The sequence below is a fragment of the Salvelinus namaycush genome, chromosome 14 (assembly GCF_016432855.1).
Source record: "Salvelinus namaycush isolate Seneca chromosome 14, SaNama_1.0, whole genome shotgun sequence".
In the NCBI taxonomy this organism is placed as follows: domain Eukaryota; kingdom Metazoa; phylum Chordata; class Actinopteri; order Salmoniformes; family Salmonidae; genus Salvelinus; species Salvelinus namaycush.
In genome coordinates, this window is record NC_052320.1 from 2,053,833 (window position 1) to 2,076,789 (window position 22,957).

Consider the following 22,957-nt stretch of genomic DNA (forward strand, 5'->3'; position numbering starts at 1 on the left):
CGAACACTTGAGCAGACTTTTATTGAGCCCCTGGTCAAATAAGCTTTCACGTTGTCATTATATTGTAAAAAAAAAAGAAAAAAGAAGGCGATTATGTTCTTTAACACAATATATAAATTAACCTGTATTTGTCATGGAAAATAATTAATTAAAATAATACTTCAAAAATCACTATGGTAGTAAATGAATAAGCAGGAACTATCATGATGGATGCTGTGTGGTGGCTCACAAGGAACAATTCTAGCTAAGCGTTGATCTTCCTTAATTAGCGTAAAATGAAATAACCTGTAGCCCAAGACCTTGACGTATCTTTGGACATTCAACATTGATAAGCATCAGAGAAAGTCAGACAATATAATAACAAAATATACAAAATAATTTAGTTCCAATTTAAAACAGTACTCTTCTATTCAGATGACCTCTTTATCTTGTATAACAACAACTAGTTATTCTCATATGGTCCTAGCCTGAATCCCAGATACGTTTGTGCCGTCTTGCCAACTCAACTCATGACAGCAATGGAGTTGGCGATACAACACAGATGTGAGACTCAGGCTAGAGTTGTCCTGTCAGTAGTACCACAATTCTTGAGAGCTTAAATTCTTCTGAACAACTTCTAAATAACATGCATCAATTAAAACAAACAAAAAAAGTGTCAAGAGTCCAAAATGGCCCCTTATACAGTGCACTACATTTGACTAGCGCCCTATGGACCCTGGTCAAAAGTAGTGCACTAAATAGGGGATAGTTTGCTATTTAGGACGTATCCTAAAAATCAGTTACAGTTCATTGGATAACAGTAAAACCTGCCTTCAAATTCCCTCAAGAGAAACCAACAGTCTCTACACCAGTCTTTCCAACAAAACAGAAATTTAGTTTCTTCTGCAATTTCACAATTGTCTCTTTCTTGCCCAACGTGCCTTGGGATATAACTACATTGTGTTGCCCTTCCATCTAGGATGGGCCGACCAAAACTGGTCTTTTCCTTAGCTACCATGTTGTTGTCGTCATTGTTGTTGTTGGGTGTCGATCACTGCGAGGAGTCTCCCATCAGGTGGACAATGAGTTCGTAGGTGGAGAGGACGATGGCTGTGTTGGGGATCTGTCTGATAAGCTGAGGAATGAGTCCTCTGTAAAAAGCAGCGTAGCCCTCCTCCACTGCAACCAACCGTGCTGTCTGGAAGAAGTACTGGTATTTGCTGCCCTCTTCTCGTAGCCTTGTCCGAATCACCTCTGACGAAGGGAAGAAATGCAGAGAGAGAGAGAGAGAGAGAAGGGGAGAAACGCAGAGAGAGAGAGAGAAGGGGAGAAACGCAGAGAGAAGGGGAGAAACGCAGAGAGAGAGAGAGAAGGGGAGAAACGCAGAGAGAGAGAGAGAAGGGGAGAAATTAAGACGAATTAGAATTAAAAGGTGATTTTGAATGCAGTTTACAGAGTATTTTGACTAAAAGACGGAAGGGAATGTGTTGAGTTTTACTAAAGGCTTCTCACTCAAGTTAACATTTGAGTCATGGGTGTATGCTGTGCTACTGTACAGTAGACAGTTGTAGATTGGGCCATCGTCAATTAAAAAGCTGTTCTTTTGCCTCTTACGTCAATGTGTGTTGTTGTAGTTTGAGGTATGACAAGTTAATACCGTAGCATTTATTTGACTCATACCCATGAATCCCCATGCTTACCGTGTGGGTAGGCTATGCAAGAAGCACAACCCTTAGCGAAAGCAGCCGCCATCATCAGGCCGAGGAAATCCAACGCCCCTTTTTCAGTTTCGCTGTTCGGCGAAGCGAAGCGCGCTTCATTCAGGCGTTTTTTCAGCGTCTCGTAGATCAGGAAACAGATCATGGTCTCGGAGATGCCGGCGTAGGACGCCGTCAGGCCCCGGTAGAAACCTCTCATGCCCTCGGTCTTGTAAACGTAACGGGCACACTGCAGCGCGTTGGTCTTCTTCTCCCCTCGTACCCTGGAGGAAAAGACAGTCATTATTGATCTAAAACCCGACATCAGCAGGTGGCACAAAAGTGTTTTTTGGCAGAAGATTTAGAGAAGAGGTTCAACTGGATCAGAAAAACATTTTCCTGCAGGAACGTCATTTTGTGGGTGGTAACCTACTATCTGAACTTGTTCTATAAGAGAGGTTTTGCTATATTTTGTTAATGTGTGCCCTAATGCAGATGACCAGGAACAGAGGTATCAGGGGCACAACAGCCAGCAAACACAACCTCAAGCAGATCAAGTGTCATACCTCACACTCCAGTCTTGTGACAAATAATCAAGAGACATCCTGTATTGTAATGTCCACTGTTACTTAACAAAAATAATAATATGAAATGTGCATTTAGCATGATACAATTGAAATATATATTCCTATTTTTCATCTACCATATTACCCCCCCCCCCCCCCCCCCACTAGTTAACTATAGTTTGAGTGACTACCTATATGAACAAGTCTGCAGGGTAAATAGGTCACCAGACATGCTTGTTCCCTGTAACGGTGAACTCACATGGTTCTATTGCTCCCTGCGTTCCAAACGCCACCTCATTTCCTACATAGGGTCACTACTGTGGAACATGTTTCTGGTCAAAAGTAGTGCCCCTATACGGGGCGCCATTTGGGATACAGCTTCTGTGTAAATATAGCCTCTCCCTCCAACGCAGCCTAATGCATCAGCAGCTAGGGTATTTATGGATCCGTCTGGTCACGTTACAAAACGCAAACTGCGTAACTCAAGGACAGGACAGCAGCCAAGATGGGGGGCCCGTCAAAGATCACATTCAAATGGTGGTGGTGACTGGTGACAGAACTGTAATTACACACAACCTACAGTAACCCTTTAATGAATGTTCTGACACCATTAGCACAAAACTAGCATCTAAAATATGTCTGCATTTAAAGCCTTTAAAAAGCTTTTAAAGAGACTTAATAAAAGTAAATGAAATAGGAAGAAGTGTAGAATAATATAAATGTACATACTTCCTCTCCAGCTGCATCCTGGTCTTAACCATCCAGACGGGGTTCATGAGGGAGTTAGTAACAAAAGCTGAAACAGGAAGTAGAAACAGAGAGTTGTGTCATATCACTGGATGGAGCAAGAGAAAGGGACAGAGTTCATTTTATATCTCTGGATGGGAGTTCAGGGAAAGAACAGGTCAGGGAGGGCAAATCCTCCAGGATTCCTGACAGAGCAGAAATTCAATCATTATACAACACGTTATAGAGTTATATAATAAATACGTGGATTATATATACACACACATTTTGGTGGACAAAATGCCAAAAAAATGTCATCACATTTGGGCGCAACAAAAACTTTACTCTTGTTTACCCAGCAGGCATAGAACCTACATGGTTTACCCAGCAGGCATAGAACCTACATGGTTTACCCAGCAGGCATAGAACCTACATGGTTTACCCAGCAGGCATAGAACCTACATGGTTTACCCAGCAGGCATAGAACCTACATGGTTTACCCAGCAGGCATAGAACCCACATGGTTTACCCAGCAGGCATAGAACCCACATGGTTTACCCAGCAGGCATAGAACCCACATGGCTTACCCAGCAGGCATAGAACCCACATGGCTTACCCAGCAGGCATAGAACCCACATGGCTTACCCAGCAGGCATAGAACCCACATGGCTTACCCAGCAGGCATAGAACCCACATGGTTTACCCAGCAGGCATAGAACCTACATGGTTTACCCAGCAGGCATAGAACCTACATGGTTTACCCAGCAGGCATAGAACCCACATGGTTTACCCAGCAGGCATATAACCTACATGGTTTACCCAGCAGGCATATAACCTACATGGTTTACCCAGCAGGCATATAACCTACATGGTTTACCCAGCAGGCATAGAACCTACATGGTTTACCCAGCAGGCATAGAACCCACATGGTTTACCCAGCAGGCATAGAACCCACATGGCTTACCCAGCAGGCATAGAACCTACATGGTTTACCCAGCAGGCATAGAACCTACATGGCTCTATTGCTTTGTGTTTCATACAGAATGAGGGTAGAGTGCTCCCATAGACGCTGGTGTCTCCGTCCCCCCTACGCCGGCGCCTCCGTCCCCCCTACGCCGGCGCCTCCGTCCCCCCTACGCCGGCGTCTCCGTCCCCCCTACGCCGGCGTGTCCGTCCCCCCTACGCCGGCGTCTCCGTGGTTTGCTTCAGACGGTCTCACCTGCAAAGCCAGCTGAGGACATGTGCACCACTCCACTGTTAGGGACGAAGATGCCATTGAACGTCTCCTTAGACCTCTTGTAGGCAGCAAAATAAATAGCTCTACAAGAAAAACAGAAGATAAAAAAAAGGGTGAGAAATCAGATTCCCTCTTTAAAATGTATAAACAAATGTATCTACCAGTATATTTCTCAGTGAGTGGGTGTCCATCTTTCACTGTGTTTTATAAAGCGGCAGTGCGTGTTTATGTAACATCATGTTTCCAGGCGCTGCCTGAAACCTGTGAAGCAGTAACAGCAGCCGTTGACAGAGCCAGCTAAGCGTGCCACGTGCGTCCTGTCCAGAGCAGTCTGCTATGCTTCTGGAACAGTCCATCCCATACAGTGTGTGTGTGTGTGTGTGTGTGTGTGTGTATCACAGGCAGCAGCAGAATGGGTTGAATAAGCACCGAGGCAGGGCCAGGGGGTGGTCGAGAGAGAGATGGGTCTGGACTAGTGCTATTCTCATTCTGAATGCAAGGCAGGGTTTGGAAGCTGGCTGATAGCATGGGGGCGGGTCAGCTGGCTGATAGCATAGGGGCGGGTCAGCTGGCTGACAGCGCGGCTCAGCTGGCTGACAGCTGACCATCCCTCTGCCCCATGCTAACTATTTCTGGGAGTGAAATAATTTTGACGGTACGTTGGTGAGTTTCCAGAGTGACTCCCCCCCCCCCCCCCCCATTCCCACCCTGCTTACTGAGGACTGTATACTACGTTACTGTACAAACCCAAGGAGTGTAAAAATGTCTTATTTATCTGAATGGCAGCACTTGTAAGTTGGGCGATGGCATAATGCAGAGAGAGGGGGACAGACAAACCCCTTAGTGAGGACTGTATACCATGTACTGTATACCATGTACTGTATACGGTGCATTCTGCAAGTATTCAGACCCCTTCACCTTTTCCACATTTTGTGGACTCGAGGCTGTAATCGCTGCAAAAGGTGCTTCAACTAAGTACTGAGCAAAAAGTCTGAATACTTATGTAAATGTGATTTTTAAATTGTTTACTTTTAATACATTTACAAAAATTTCAAAAAACCTGTTTTTGCTTTGTCATTATGGGGTATTGTGTGTAGATTGATGAGGGGGGGGGGGGAAACAATTTAATACATTTTAGAATAAGGCTGAAACGTAACAAAATGTGGAAAAAGTCAAGGGGTCTGAATACTTTACGAATGCACTGTAGAATCCCCATTTACGGCCACCGTTCTGTCCTCCCTCACCCCACCGCTCTGACCTCGTATGACTTAATTAAACAACACAGCAGTAATAATATGTTGCAGTCTAAAAGCTGGTCCTCGGTAATGACATGATAAAAGGGTGAGTGTGTAGGTTGTTACGGGTGTGGACATACAAAACACATCCACACCCAAACATTACTTACACCAAAACGAATCCACCCTTTCAAATGCAGTCCGTGTCTCATTTAGCAGGCTTACCTTGAAGGGGCCACCCCAACAAGATTGGGACCCAGTCCCCGGAAAAGCGACCGTGGTCCCTCTTTTTCTAGAATTGACCTAGAAAACGGGAAGAAAAACAAACCAGTTAATTGAATATACACTTTAAAAAATGTTTGCATGACAAGAACATCTATTTAGGACGTGTATTCAGTAGTAGGGACCACTGTGGTAGGGTTCAAGACGTTTGTATGGTCAATCCGACGTCTGCATTGGCCACACAGCATGTACTGCCATGGGTATATTGTTCAATTTATCGTTAGTGATAATTCAGTTAATTAATCGTGATATAAATCTCTTTCCCCCCCTCCATATCACCCACCTCTACAGAGTTTGTTTTGGACAAGACCCTACTCTCAACCCAGTACCCTTTGAAACTGGAGATGCACTGTGAACTCTGTCGCCTCTGTGGGATTGACTTCACACACACACACACACACTTAGTCCAGTAGCAGACAAACAGGCCGGGTGAGAGGACACACAGGGACACAACAGGACTGATACATTAGTCCCGCACTCTGCTGTAAAACAAACTTTATTTAAAAGGACTCTGTTATTCCCACCGTTTGTTTTCCCACCCTGTAACGACGTCATTTTGTTCCAATAGATTAAAAAAAAACACCCTTCAGGCTAAGGAAATAAAAGGATTTTAAAAAGTTAACATGTTATGACTCAACAGGATATGGATTTACAGAGTTCAAAGAGTATTAACATTTTACCTTTGAAACAGACCAACCACGGCGTTTGGAAGCGAGTCGTTGTAATTCCAAGTGACTCTACAAACCTTCAAGCAACCTTATACTGTCGTTACAGACAACACTGGATAAACAAGGATTTTGGAGAGAAGAGGTTCATTCAACAATTATTGGCGAAATTAACCAAAATGGATGCCCGAAGGTTGTAGAGTCACTTGGAATTACAATGGCTCACCTCCAAATGCCATTGTTGGTCAGTTTCAAAGGTAAAAATGTAAAAACTACACTGGGTGAACAGGTTGAGAATACTATTTGAGCCATTCCCCTCTGAACCATTCAGCTGAGTCCAGTCCAGACTGGTTCAGTCACATTCAGCCAAAGGCCTCCAGCACTAAACCCTTGAGGCGAGAAACATGAGAAACCACATTTCGGGGACGTCAGTCGGCACGGCTCCCTCCTCGTGTTCAATTTTGGCAGAGGCACAGTCACACCATCACTCTCACCCAGTCTGTGGTCTGAGGCAACCCTCCCTGGGCCTCGGGGGTGAGGGACATTTCCACAGGTGGCATCAGCACTTACATAAGTGTCCTCGCTGCACTGTGCGTCAGTGCGTGTGCGTGCGTTCCCCACAGCTGGCAAACAGCTCTTAGATTAGAACAAGATACTCTTTAATCTCTAGTATTTGTGTATAAAACAGGATAACGGTAATGGCCTTTAAATTAATAGCGTCAGACGTCAGAGCCAGAATATGCTAGTGTATAGACGGGCCCCCATCAGACAACGGGCCCCCGTCAGGCAGGGTAGAGACAGGCCCGTTTCCTCCTCTTTAGACAGGCCCGTTTCCTCCTCTTTAGACAGAGTGGTAGAGTAAAGACACAGGCCCGTTTCCTCCTCTTTAGACAGGCCCGTTTCCTCCTCTTTAGACAGGCCCGTTTCCTCCTCTTTAGACAGAGTGGTAGAGTAAAGACACAGGCCCGTTTCCTCCTCTTTAGACAGGCCCGTTTCCTCCTCTTTAGACAGGCCCGTTTCCTCCTCTTTAGACAGAGTGGTAGAGTAAAGACACAGGCCCGTTTCCTCCTCTTTAGACAGGCCCGTTTCCTCCTCTTTAGACAGAGTGGTAGAGTAAAGACACAGGCCCGTTTCCTCCTCTTTAGACAGGCCCGTTTCCTCCTCTTTAGACAGAGTGGTAGAGTAAAGACACAGGCCCGTTTCCTCCTCTTTAGACAGGCCTGTTTCCTCCTCTTTAGACAGGCCCGTTTCCTCCTCTTTAGACAGAGTGGTAGAGTAAAGACACAGGCCCGTTTCCTCCTCTTTAGACAGAGTGGTAGAGTAAAGACACAGGCCCGTTTCCTCCTCTTTAGACAGGCCCGTTTCCTCCTCTTTAGACAGAGTGGTAGAGTAAAGACACAGGCCCGTTTCCTCCTCTTTAGACAGGCCCGTTTCCTCCTCTTTAGACAGAGCGGTAGAGTAAAGACACAGGCCCGTTTCCTCCTCTTTAGACAGGCCCGTTTCCTCCTCTTTAGACAGAGTGGTAGAGTAAAGACACAGGCCCGTTTCCTCCTCTTTAGACAGAGTGGTAGAGTAAAGACACAGGCCCGTTTCCTCCTCTTTAGACAGGCCTGTTTCCTCCTCTTTAGACAGGCCTGTTTCCTCCTCTTTAGACAGGCCCGTTTCCTCCTCTTTAGACAGAGTGGTAGAGTAAAGACACAGGCCCGTTTCCTCCTCTTTAGACAGGCCCGTTTCCTCCTCTTTAGACAGAGTGGTAGAGTAAAGACACAGGCCCGTTTCCTCCTCTTTAGACAGGCCCGTTTCCTCCTCTTTAGACAGAGTGGTAGAGTAAAGACACAGGCCCGTTTCCTCCTCTTTAGACAGAGTGGTAGAGTAAAGACACAGGCCTATTCACACAACTAGGGCAACATCCCAAATTGCACCCTATGCCCTACAGTACACTACTTCTGACCAGGGAACATAGGACAAAACATTCTTAGCCTAGTCATCCCTTGTGGCCTGGCAGCCCCGTGGGTGGCCTGGCACAACCACAGATCCCGAAGGCTACATTCTGCAGCAAGACAATGATCCAAAACACAAGTCTACATGAAAATGGTTAAAAAGCAACACATTTTTACATTTTGGAATGGCCCAGTCAAAGTCCAGACCTAATTCCAATTGAGATGTTGTGACAGGACTTGAAAGGAGCAGCTCATGATTGAAAACCCACAAATGTCTCTGAGTTAAAGCAGTTGTGCATGGAAGAGCGGGCCGACTTCCTCCACAGCGATGTGAGAGACTGATCAACAACTACAGGAAGTATTTGGTTGGAGTCATTGCAGCTAAAGATGTCACAACAAGTTGCTGTTTATATTCAGAACTACATTCCTTTAAAGCTTAGACAGGATCTCACGTTAAATACTGTTGAAGTAATATGACTACAGGTTCATCCGCCTCACCTAAAGCCCATTCTGGTGGGAAGCTGCTATAGACCACCAAGTGTTAATTATTAACAGTCAGTATCTGGATAATATGTATGAAATGCTTGATAGTGTATGTGATACCAATTGAGAGGTATATTTTCTGGTTGATTTAAATATTAACTAGCTTTCATCAGGCTGTCCACTCAAGACAAAGATTCAAACTGTAACCAGTGCCTGTAACCTGGTTCAGGTTATCAGTCAAACTACCAGGGTAGCAACAAACAGCAGAGGAATGAAATCATCAACATGTATTGATCACATCTTTATTAACGCTGCAGAAAGGTGCTTTAAAGCAGTGTCCAAATCCATTGGATGTAGTGATCACAATACAGTAGCCATATCTAGGAAAACCAAAGTTCCAAAGGCTGGGGCTAATATAGTGTATAAGAGGTCATACAATACGTTTCGTAGTGAATCCTATGTTGTTTGATGTAAAGAATGTGTTGGTCTGTGGTGTGTAATGAGCAAACAGACATTGATCTTAACACATTTATGAAATTATTTAACCCAGTTACTAATAAGCATGCACCTATTAAGAAAATTACTGAAAACTTAAATCCCAGTGGATTGATGAGGAAAAAAGATTGGCAAATAAGTCTGGTTGGACAACCGATTGGCAAACGTACTGCAAATAGAGAAATCATGTGACTAAACTGAACACCGACTGATATTGAAAAATTCCTTAAAGTAGTTGGCATCGGCAAGATTAGTAAACTTAGGCATGACATGCCAGCAACAAATGCTGACACTACACATCCAAGTATATCTCACCAAATTATTAAAAACAAGAATTGTAATTTAAAATTCCGTAAAAGTGAGTGTGGAAGAGGTGAAAAAATTATTGTTGTCTATCAACAATGACAAGCCACCTGGGTCTGACAACTTGGATGGAAAATGACTGAGGACGGTATTGAGGATGATAGTGGACGATGATAGTGGGCGATGATAGTGGACGATGATATTGGGGATGATAGTGGACGATGATATTGGGGATGATAGTGGACGATGATAGTGGACGATGATATTGGGGACGATGATAGTGGACGATGATATTGGGGACGATAGTGGGGACGATGATATTGGGGACGATAGTGGGGACGATGATATTGGGGACGATGATATTGGGGACGATAGTGGGGACGATGATATTGGGGACGATAGTGGGGACGATGATATTGGGGACGATAGTGGGGACGATGATATTGGGGACGATAGTGGGGACGATGATATTGGGGATGATAGTGGGGACGATGATATTGGGGATGATAGTGGGGACGATGATATTGGGGATGATAGTGGACGATGATATTGGGGATGATAGTGGACGATGATAGTGGACGATGATATTGGGGATGATATTGGAGATGATATTGCCACTCCTATAAGCTATCTCTTCAATCGAAGCCTACTAGAAAGTGTGTACCCTCAGGTTTGGAGGGAAGCAAAAGTCACTCTACCTAAGAAGAGTAAAGCCCCCTTTACTGGCTCAAACAGCCAACCAATCAGCCTGTTACCAACACTTAAAGTTTAGGGGGGGAAAAATTGTGTTTGACCAGATACAACATTATTTTACAGTAAACAAATTGACAAACTTTCAGCATGCTTATAGGGACATTCAACAAACACAGCACTTACACAAATAACTGATGATTGGCTGAGAGAAGTTGCTGATAAAAAGATTGTGGAGGGCTGTTTTGTTAGACTTCAGTGCGGTATTTCGACATTATCGATCAGCCTGCTGCTGGTAAAACTGATGTGTTATGGCTTTACACCCCCTGCTATATTGTGGATAAAGAGTTGCCTGTCTAACAGAACACAGAGGGTGTTCTTTAATGGAAGCCTCTCAAACATAATCCAGGCAGAATCAGGAATTCCACAGGGCAGCTGTCTAGACCCCTTCCTTTTTTCAATCTTTAACGACATGCCACTGGCATGACTCAACATTATACACGTCAACTCTTACAGCAACTGAAATGACTGCAACACTTAAAGAGATGCAGATAGTTTCAGAATGGGTGGCAAGGAATAAGTTAGTCCTAAATATTAAAATACTAAAAGCACAGTACTTGGGACAAATCATTTACTAAACCCGAAACCTCAACTCAATCTTGTTATAAATAAATGTGGAAATTTAGCAAGTTAAGGTGACTAAACTCCTTGGAGTAACCCTGGATTGTAAACTGTCATGGTCAAAACATTGATACAACAGTAGCTAAGACGGGGAGAAGTCTGTCCATGATACAGCACTGCTCTACTTTCTTAACAACACTATAAACAAGGCCGGTCCTACAGGCCCTAGCTGTCGCACCTGGACTACTGTTCAGTTGTGTGGTCAGGTGCCACAAGAGGGACTTAACAATAGGGGGTGCTGTTTGCACTTTGTAAAAATTTCGTTCCCAAATTAAACTGCCTCGTACTCAATTCTTGCTCGTACAATATGCATATTATTATTACTATTGGATAGAAAACACTCTCTAGTTTCTAAAACCGTTTGAATTATATCTGTGAGTAAAACAGAACTCGAGTTGGAGCAATCTTCCTGTCAGCAACTGAGAAATCTGAAATCAGCCAGGCTGTTCTGAGGTCAGTTTATTAATTTGCATGTCTTCTATTGGTTGAGATGCACTGCATACGCCTTCCCCTGGATGTCAGCAAATAGTGAGAATTGGAATGGAGTTGCTAGGCAGATCTGAGGCCATATAAATGGACTGGGAACGTGGGGTCCACTCTTTCCTTCATTCGCCATGACGCAAGACAGACCTCAGGATGGCGTTCTAGAAAGCTCCCGTTATAGCCCTTAGATATATCCGGCTCTGATTTTATTCGATATAGGTCTTAAAGACATCATAATGTTGTTATTTTAAACCGAGTTATATCAGTTTATATCAGTATATTGCGATTTTCGGATATTTCTTTGTGTTGCGTTCTAGTGAGTTGGGCACGTCTGGGCCACATGGCTAATGTTTACTGCTAATTCCAAAGTTGAAGGCGACAATCTACAACCGAGCAACGATTCTTTTGGACAAAGGACAACTTGCCCAAGATTCTGATGAAAGTTCATCAAAAAGTAAGAACTATTTATGATGTTAATTCGTTGTTCTGTTGAAAAATGTAAAACTCATATTCCGCCATTAATTTCGGTGCGGTCTCGCTTTAACGCACGCTGTAGGTCGTAGTAACGTTAATTTTAAAAATCTAACACAGCGGTTGCATTAAGAACTAATGTATCTTTCATTTGCTGTCCAACCTGTATTTTTTTGTCAAGTTTATGATTAGTTACTGATTAGATTAGGTGCCTCTCCCAAGATTTCTCCCGACATATTGTTGGCAGCTTGGCTACTATTCTCATTGTATAACCACGATTTGTGCCGCTAAATATGCACATTTTCGAACAAACTCTATATGTATTGTGTAATATGATGTTATAGGACTGTCATCTGAAGAACTTTGAGAAGGTTAGTGAAAAAATTAATATCTTTTGATGGTTTATTCGTTATCGCTATTGTTGGCTTGAATCAATGCTGTTGTGTGGTTGGCTATTGTAGTAAGCTAATATAATGCTATATTGTGTTTTCGCTGTAAAACACTTAAAAAATCTGAAATTGGCTGGATTCACAAGATCTTTGTCTTTCATTTGCTGTACGCTGTGTATTTTTCATAAATGTTTTATGATGAGTATTTAGGTAATTCAAGTTGGTCTCTGTAGTTATTCTAGTTGCTTTGGTGAGAGTTGTGATGGTGGCTGCAATGTAAAACTATGATTTATACCTGAAATATGCACATTTTTCTAACAAAACATATGCTATACAATAAATATGTTATCAGACTGTCATCTGATGAAGTTGTTTCTTGGTTAGTGACTATTTCTATCTTTATTTGGTCGAAATTGTGATAGCTACCTATGCAGGAAAAAAATGGTGGAAAAAAAAGTTGTGTCTTTTGCTATCGTGGTTAGCTAATAGATTTACATATTGTGTCTTCCCTGTAAAACATTTTAAAAATCAGAAATGATGGCTGGATTCACAAGATGTGTATCTTTCATCTGGTGTCTTGGACTTGTGATTTAATGATATTTAGATGCTAGTATTTACTTGTGACGCTATGCTAGGCTACGCTAGTCAGCTTTTTTACTGATGGGGGTGCTCCCGGATCCGGGATTGTGATGAAGTAGAAGTTAAGAAAATTGCGATTGGCTCAGAACAGGGTAGCATATCCGGGCCTTGGATGTACACAGAAAGCTAAAATGAATAATATGCATGTCACAGGTCCCCCGGGTGGCGCAGTGGTCTAAGGCACTGCGTCGCAGTGCTAGCTGTGCCACCAGAGACTCTGTGTTCGAGCCCAGGCTCTGTCGCAGCCGGCCGCGACCGGGAGGCCCATGGGGCGGCGCACAATTGGCCTAGCGTCGTCCGGGTTAGGGAGGGTTTGGCCGGCAGGGATATCCTTGTCTCATCGCGCACTAGCGACTCCTGTGGCGGGCCGGGCGCAGTGCACGCTGACACGGTCGCCAGGTGTACGGTGTTTCCTCCGACACATTGGTGCGGCTGGCTTCTGGGTTGGATGCGTGCTGTGTTAAGAAGCAGTGCGGCTTGGTTGGGTTGTGTTTCGGAGGACGCATGGCTCTCGACCTTCGCCTCTCCCGAGTCCGTGCGGGAGTTGTAGCGATGAGACAAGACAGTAACTACTAACAATTGGATACCACAAAATTGGGGAGAAAAAGGGTGTAACATTTAAAAAAAAATAATAATAATAATAATCTCCTCTGGCTCAAAGTAGAGGAGAGATTGACTTCATCACTACTTGTATTGACATGTTGAAAGTACCGTCCTGTCTGTTTACAGCTCAGACACCCGTGCATACCCCACAAGACATGCCACCAGAGGTCTCTTCACAGTCCCCAAGTCCAGAACAGACTACATAGAACTCTATTCCACATCAAGTAACTGATGCAAGCAGTAGAATCAGATAAAAATACACCTTATGGTTCAGTGGGGACTGTGAAGCAACACAAACATAGAAACAAACACATGCACACACACACACACACACACACGTACACATGGATTTTGTGTTGTAGATATGTGGTAGTGGAGTATGGGTCCGAGGGGCCACACTGTGTTGTGAATTCTGTAATGAATGTATTGTAATGTTTTTTCAATTGTATAACTGCCTTAATTCTGCCGGACCCCAGGAAGAGTAGCTGCTGCCTTGGCAGGAACTAATGGGGATCCTTAATAAACCCCAGGAAGAGTAGCTGCTGCCTTGACAGGACCTAATGGGGATCCTTAATAAACCCCAGGAAGAGTCGCTGCTGCCTTGGCAGGAACTAATGGGGATCTATAATAAACCCCAGGAAGAGTAGCTGCTGCCTTGGCAGGAAGTAATGGGGATCCATAAAAAATACTAATTGAGTGGAAATAGGGTGTTGAATACCTTTGTTATTTTATTTAATTAAGTATATTTGTTTTTGTTATTTGTAAACTCAGGGTCCCTTTATCTAATATTAGGTGTTTGTTGAAGATCTGATGGTAACATTCAGTATCAAAAATATAGAAAATCAGAAAGGGGACAAATACTTTTTCACAGCACTGTACACAACATGGTGAAGCCATTACCACAAGACCTGTAGCAGCCCCACACTTATAAGAGCCCCTTACCATAAGACCCATAGTAGACTAGCCCCACTCCAATACAAGGAGGGACAACCCCTTACCGTAAGAACCATAGTAGACTAGCCCCACTCCAATACGAAGGAGGGACAACCCCTTACTGTAAGAACCATAGTAGACTAGCCACACGCTAAGAATAAGAAGAGGGACAACCCCTTACCGTAAGACCCATAGTAGACTAGCCCCACTCCAATACGAAGGAGGGACAACCCATAACCGTAAGACCCATAGTAGACTAGCCCCACTCCAATACGAAGGAGGGACAACCCTTTACCGTAAGTACCATAGTAGACTAGCCTCATTCCAATACAAAGGAGGGACAACCCCTAACCGTAAGACCCATAGTAGACTAGCCCCATTCCAATACGAAGGAGGGAAAACCCCTAACCGTAAGACCCATAGTAGACTAGCCCCACTCCAATACGAAGGAGGGACAACCCCTAACAGTAAGAACCATAGTAGACTAGCCCCATTCCAATAAGAAGGAGGGACAACCCCTAACCGTAAGACCCATAGTAGACTAGCCCCACTCCAATACGAAGGAGGGACAACCCCTTAACGTAAGAACCATCGTAGACTAGCCCCACTCCAAAACGAAGGAGGGGACAAACCCTTACCGTAAGACCCATAGTAGACTAGCCCCATTCCAATACAAGGAGGGACAACCCCTTACCGTAAGAACCATAGTAGACTAGCCCCACTCCAATACGAAGGAGGGACAACCCCTTACCGTAAGAACCATAGTAGACTAGCCACATGCTAAGAATAAGAAGAGGGACAATCCCTTACCGTAAGACCTGCACCAGGCCAGGTGGCGTAACGGTGCCCGAGCCTGGTCTGATGACCCCAGTACCATTGAGCGTGCCCAGCTGGACCTGGAACACGGGCCGGAGCGCGAGGCCTGACGACTGCAGCCTGGTCTTCAGCACCTCCAGAGGACAGGTCACGATGGCTCCCACCGTGCCGCTACATCTGCAGAGAGAAAGATGGGAAAATACAGTAACATTTATAATACAGTAATAATATATACTAATCTCAGGTCATTTAAAGTTAGGTTTACAACATCTACACAGAGAATAGGAAAACATTAATACGGCATTAATTAATTAACATGGCGAATGACAATGGAGATTGGTAATCCTTTCCACCGTTTTTGGAGCTCAAATAGATTTCAGAAAGTGGAGAGCCTTAGTTGTTGCCCTATGCACCTGAACCAGCCTTTTGTCAGGGCATGGTAGACTATAAAAATACAAAAACATGTATTTACATTTGTGCAATTTGTAGTGTGGTATGATTATACCGGGTGAAGTAGTCCTGCTGTCTGTTAGTGTTATCAGTGAGATTCAAGTTGGGTCACAGTTCTCCTGGATTTCCGCAGAATTGTTTTTTATTTCTCCCTCTATCAGGGAATGTAATTTACCATCAATATAAAGAACAGTAGCAGCTACACAGTACTTTTATGGCATTACTAAAAGAGACAGTGTCATGAACAGGCTCTCACATTTACTCTATACACATCTGGTACAAAAGGTCATTGAACCAAGAAGCTCTAATTTGACTAAAGCTACAGAGAGAAGAGGTCTTACAGCCTAAGCCTACATAGCCGTTTAAAAATGTCCAAATCATGCACTTAAATGGATGAACTAAAAAAAATGTTTTTTAAAAGGTGAGGAATAGTCTTGCGTCACAGAAGATATTAACCTCTCTACAACCCCTGTCCATCCAAGACAAGGCGTGACAGAGGGAATTATATTCATTTTGCCCCGAGGGGGCCCCGCATTCCGTCTTCCAACAAGGTCCAGAGGTTATTTTCTTGCTGTTTCGGTGATTATTAGCGAGCTAGACACAGTTCGGATTTGGTTTTAGTGATAAAAAAATATATATATTTATATTAACTTTAAAAACGTACAGGGCCTTCAGAAAGTATTCATATTACTTGACTTTTTCCACATTTTGTTACGTTACATATATTAAATATAAAAAAAAAAAATCCCTTGCCTATTTACACACAATACCCCACAATGACATCACAATACCCCATAATGACATCACAATACCCCACAATGACAAAGTGCAAACACGTCTATTGATATGTTTGCAAATGTATTGAAAATCTAAATGTACATAAGTATTCACACCCCTGAGTCAATACATGCTAAAAAATAATCACATTTGGCAACAATTACAGCTTGCGAGTCTTTTTGGGTAAGTCTAAGAGCTTTGCACACCTGGATTTTTTTAAAGTCTTCAAGCTCTGCCAAGTCTGTCGTTGATCATTGCAAGACAGCCGTTTTCAAGTCTTACCATAGATTTTCAAGAGGATCCATCCTCAGCTCTACCATCACAGCCATTAAACTATGTAACTGTTTTAAAAAGTCACCGTTGGTCTCCTGGTGAAATCCCTGAGCGGTTTCCTTCCTCTCCGGCAACTGAGTTAGGAAGGACGCCTGTATCCTTGTAGTGACTGGGTGTATTGATACACCATCCAAAGTGTAATTAATGACTTCACCATGCTCAAAGGGATATTCAATGTATTCTTTTTACATTTTTTACCCATCTACCAATAGGTGCCCTTCTTTGCAAGGCTTTGGAAAACCTCCCTGGTCTTTGTGGTTGAATCTGTTTGAAATTCACTGCTTCGACTGAGGGACCTTACATATAATTTTGTGTGTGGGGTACAGAGATGAAGAAGTCATTCAAAAATCATGTTAAATTGCACACAGAGTGGGTGTATGTCAATTATTGTGAGACTTGAGCACATTTTTACCACCTTACTTTAGGCTTGAATACTTACTTTTCATTTTTAATTGATTTGTAAACATTTTTGACATTATGAGGTAGTGTGTATACATTACAGACGTATTCTAAAATAGATTTAATTTGAATTCTCCATCAATCTACACACAACACCCCATAATGACAAAGCGAAAACTGGTTTAGACATTTGTAAAAATGTATTAACAATAAAACAGAAAACCTTAATTACATAAGTACTCAGACCCTTGGCTATGACACTGAAAATTGAGCTCATGTGCATTGTGTTTCCATTGATCCATCCTTGAGATGGTTTCTACAACTTGATTGGAGTCCACCTGTGGTAAATTCAATTGATTGGACATGATTTGGAAAGGCACACACCTGTCTATATAAAGGTCTCACAGTTGACGGTATGTCAGAGCAAAAACCAAGCCGAAGGAATTGTCCGTAGAGCTCTGAGAAAAGCTTGTTGAGGCACAGATCTGGGGAAGGGTATCAAAAAATGTCTGCAGCAATGAAGTTCCCCAAGAACACAGTGGCCTCCATCATTCTTAAAATGGTAGAAGTTTGGAACCACCAATACTCTTCCTAGAGCTGTCCGCCCGGCCAAACTGAGCAATCGGGGAGAAGGGCCTGCTCTAAGAGGTGACCAAAAACCCGATGGTCACTCTGACAGAGTTCCAGGGTTCCTCTGTGGAGATGGGAGAACCTTCCAGTAGGACAACCATCTCTGCAGCACTCCACCAATCAGGCCTTTATGGTAGAGTGGCCAGACGGAAGCCACTCCTCAGTAAAAAGACACATGACAACGTGCTTGGAGTTTGCCAATAGGACTGACAATGAGAAACAAGATTCTCTGGTCTGATGAAACCAAGATTGAACTCTTTGGCCTGAATGCCAAGTGTCACGTCTGGAGGAAACCTGGCACCATCCCTATGGTAAAGCATGGTGGTGGCAGCAGTATCATGCTGTGGGGGTGTTTCTCAGCAGCAGGGACTGGGAGACTAGTCAGGATCGAGGGAAAGATGAACAGAGCAAAGTACAAAGAGATCCTTGAGGAAACCTGCTCCAGAACGCTCAGGACCCCAGACTGGGGCAACGGTTCACCTTCCAACAGGACAACAACCCTAAGCACACAGCCAAGACAACCCAGGAGTGGTTTCGGGACAAGTCTCTGAATGTCCTTGAGTGGCCCAGCCAGAGCCGGGACTTGAACCCGATCTAAACACCTCTGGAAAGACTTAAAAACAGCTGTGCAGCGACGCTCCCCATCCAACCTGACAGAGCTTGAGAGGATCTGCAGAGAAGAATGAGAGGATCTCCCCTAAATACAAGTGTGCCAAGCTTGTAGCGTCATACCCAAGAAGACTCTGGGTTTGTAATCGCTGCCAAATGTGCTTCAAAAATGTACTGAGTAAAGGGTCTGAATACTTACATAAATGTGATATTTCCGTTGGAAAAATTTCAAAAAACCTGTTTTTGCTTTGGGGTATTGTGTGTAGATTAGTATTTTTTTTTAATGAGGCTGTAACGTTACAAAATGTGGAAACCGTGAAAGGGTCTGAATACTTTCCGAATGCACTGTGTGTGTATGTACACACACACACACACACACACACACACACACATTTATAATACACTGAACAAAAATATAAAACGCAACAATGTAAATTGTTGGTCCCATGTTTCATGAGATTAAAATTTTAAAATCCTATAAATGTTCCATATGTAGAAGAACCTCTTAAATTGTGTACAAATTTGTTTACATCCCTGTTAGTGAGCATTTCTCCTTTGCCAAGATAATCCATCCACCTGACAGGTGTGGCATATCAAGAAGCTGATTAAACAGCATGACAATTACACAGGTGCACCTTATGCTGGGGACAATAAAGGGTTAATCTAAAATGTGCCGTTTTGTCACACAACAATGCCACGTCTCAAGTTGAGGGGGCGGACAATTGGCATGCTGATTGCAGGAATGTCCACCAGAGCTGTTGCCAGAGAATTTAATGTTAATTTCTCTACCATAAGCTGCCTCCTACGTCGTTTTAGAGAACTTGGCAGTACGTCCAACCAGCCTTACAACCGCAGACCACGTGTAACAACGCCACACAGCCAAGACTATGGGAGGCGCAAGACCTGCTGAGGAGTATTTCTGTCTGTAATAAAGCCCTTTTGTGGGGAAAAACAAATTCTGATTGGCTGGGCCTGGCTGCCAAGTAGGTGGACCTATGCCCTCCCAAGACCACTCATGGCTGCACCCCTGCCCAGTCATGTGAAATCCATAGATAAGGCCTAAATCATTTTCCCAATTGACTGATTTCCTTATATGAACTGTAACTCTGTAAAATATTTGTTAATTTGTGCATGTTGCATTCATATTTTTGTTCAGGATAATATTATATATTTTGTTTTTTTTACTCAAACCACCCGCAGGCCGGATATGTTTGACACAGATTTAGGTCGGCCGTTTTGGTCAGGGATCTCGTCAACCATGGTTTGCCAGTGCTGTGATAAGATAGTGTAAAATAATGAATTTGAGGAATTTATCTGCACTGTATATTTGTTACCAATGCTAGCCGGACAGTTTCAGGAATGATCCCGCTAATGATTCAACTTTTCAAATTAACTGCCAATATGCCAACATTCCATTCAAACAATTCCGCTAAATCCTCAGTTCGGAACATGTCTTAGCACCAGCCTCCCTCTTTGGCGTGACTGAAGTGAGTTCGGAACATGTCTTAGCACCAGCCTCCCTCTTTGGCGTGACTGAAGTGAGTTCGGGACATGTCTTAGCACCAGCCTCCCTCTTTGGCGTGACTGAAGTGAGTTCGGAACATGTCTTAGCACCAGCCTCCCTCTTTGGCGTGACTGAAGTGAGTTCGGAACATGTCTTAGCACCAGCCTCCCTCTTTGGCGTGACTGAAGTGAGTTCGGAACATGTCTTAGCACCAGCCTCCCTCTTTGGCGTGACTGAAGTGAGTTCGGGAACAACTGAATGTATGCGTACTAGAAGTTGTTTTCACATACAAACGTTACATTTCTGAACTCAGAATAAAATATGCTTCCCAAAAATAGCACGTTGGCTGTGGAAGAACATTTATTCAGATTGGCGATTTTCTGCATCTATCAAAGCGGCATAAAGTAGCCTGATTTCAGATATGTCCATGTAAAACAGGAGTATCATGGGATTCGTTCCTCTTACAAAGCATGTAAAAGTTTTAAACTTAGAATCTGACTATCCAAAATAATCACATTACTGCATGTAACTGTACTCTGTGACATTTATAGTATGTTACATATTTTAGAAGCTATTTAGACAGAACATTTGTATCAAACCGATATAAACTATTTATAATTATATGACAATATTTTAGATTGACAATTATATTACACAATTTCTGATATATCACATCTGATTGGTGGAGTGCTACAGAGATGGTTGTCCTTCTGGAAGGTTCTCTCGCATCTCCACAGAGGAACTCCGGAGCTCTGTTAGAGTGACGAGACGTCTAAAGGGCACGTCGTGCCGAATGCGACTGCGTCCGATAACAAACACATAGCTATCCATTCACTCGGCTTATCATAATAATCTCCTAGCGGTCTGGGACACCATGAGAAAAACCATACTGTGAACGAGACAGAGTTCCATAACCCTACATGTGACAGTGATATGCATGCTAAACACGGTATGGCAACAGGCCATATCATGGTGTCCTCCAAAGTTAACATTTTGAATCAGTTCAAATGTGAAACCAGAAGCCACCATTAAATAGGGCATTAATTTACTAGCTCAGAAGAGACCATGGCATGTAACAGCCTGTGTAAATACAGTTCTCGATGTTATGTCTGCAGTCAGTGTGCAGCTTGGAAAGGCAGGCTAGACTCTTGGATCGCAATCCTAAAATAAATGTACTATTGCCTTGACAATGATATTCAGTGTGAGCTTGTCATTTATGAGGTTTGCTCTATTCTACTAATAGCGACTAATATTTTTTTTTCAACTGTAATATTATGTTCTGATTTTATAAATAAAGTAAGGGTTATTACCATTATCCTCACCACTATGGTACTTCTTAACATTGGCTGTTCTAAGAAATATAGGGCCTATATAGACATAACTATATGACTGCCATTTCTATTCCTCTGTGGGTCCAATACAGGATCATATATCCCCAACTAAATGGAATATCAGGTCTAGGTTTTGAATAGTGCTTTCCCAAATGTCAATAGATGTCAATGGGTGACCTTGAGTGACAAAACCCCTATTAGCTTCCAAAAAATCTTGATAAACTTCCAAGTTCAAGCCGGATAATATTTTCTAATGAATTGCTAGCTACATATTAGCTCAAATACATTTTAGGTAACTTTTGAAAATCTTTTATACATCTTAGAATATAATATATCGCTAGCTATAAATATAGTAGATTCCTCTATTCTAAGCTGCAGTAGATAACACGAGACAGCTTGCTAGCTGCAGCACTTTACATGGTCACATTGATTGACTGGGAAAGATTATGTAACTGGAGGACATATTTTAAGGTCAGAATAGACTGCGACACTTGCCAGTTAGCTAATGCCACATCAAATGAAAACATTAATACTATTGGTTGTATTCGAGTTCATATCTCAAGTGTTAGGACCTTCGTAGAAATAGAGGTCATTACAAATGGCTAGGATTTCCACATTTCCTGTATAAAGTTAACTGTTAACGCTAGATGGATAGGTAAACTAGCGACGCTTCATAAATCAATATCCGGTTGATTAGCCTAGCTAGCAGTGAGAAGGACAATAGTTGGCCACCTGACATTGCATAACTAGACGAATGATACAGTAAACAATAAACACTTGTTAGCCAGTTAAAATACTGTTCTGTTACCTTTGGCAAAATTGCTAAAATCACACTGTACACCATTAGAGTTAGCTCGCAACCTCATGCTGTAGCGAGCGAGGCCTCCTCACTCCTTGAGTTGAGGGCGAGTAACGTTAGCTTGTTAATCACATTTCGGTATGGCGAGAATATGACTCGTTTGGTCAAGATGGGGCACAAATATCCTAAAACGTCAACGCAAGCTGCCGAGTACCCATTATTCTAACACAATAGCTAACAATTTACCACGACAAAAGCAGAAGCCGCTAGACTATTTTAAAATATTCAGCTATACTAATGCTAGCCAGATAAAAATTTCGTAAAGGAACACTTACCCCCCTGCGAAGAGATGTAATAGCGTATTATTATTATGTGCCATTTTTAAAAAATATAACCATAATCTTCTTTGTCTTCTCGTAACTGTGGTTTATCTTGCTCATCAGCTGTTGTCACTAGCCAGACGTCCACCCGGCTTTCTCTGAAGCGTTCCAAAATCTCACTAGTATTCAGCCAGCAGCACAAACGATGACGTCAGTTGCGTATGGTAACGAAGAAACCTTCAAAAATAATAGCCTGCATTTTGAAAGCATTGCAATCTGGATAACTCATTCAAAAAAAGATTTAATTTTAATCTATGGACACTTTTATTGTGCCAACATAAAAATTCAATAAGTAATTTCTGAAAACAAATATAAAATATATATATATTTTTTTTAAAGACAAATAATGAACAAATATGTTGACATTGGTATGTTGAGAATGTTGGGTTGTAGAGGGAAACCTTTTCTACCTGTCTCAGCTAAAGTGGGGTG

General features: G+C 42.8%; 1 protein-coding gene across 1 annotated transcript; it reads right to left on the bottom strand.

Moving 5' to 3' along the window:
* Window positions 1–22,648, bottom strand: LOC120059034 (solute carrier family 25 member 33-like). Its single transcript, XM_039007799.1, has 7 exons — window positions 22,481–22,648; window positions 15,308–15,490; window positions 5,666–5,743; window positions 4,188–4,288; window positions 2,972–3,038; window positions 1,680–1,960; window positions 1–1,233 (listed from the first exon to the last, which is right to left on the bottom strand). Exons 1-7 carry the CDS (start codon window positions 22,522–22,524, stop codon window positions 1,031–1,033), a joined length of 957 nt encoding a protein of 318 aa, XP_038863727.1. The 5' UTR covers window positions 22,525–22,648; the 3' UTR covers window positions 1–1,030.
* Window positions 22,649–22,957: the final 309 nt, after the last annotated feature.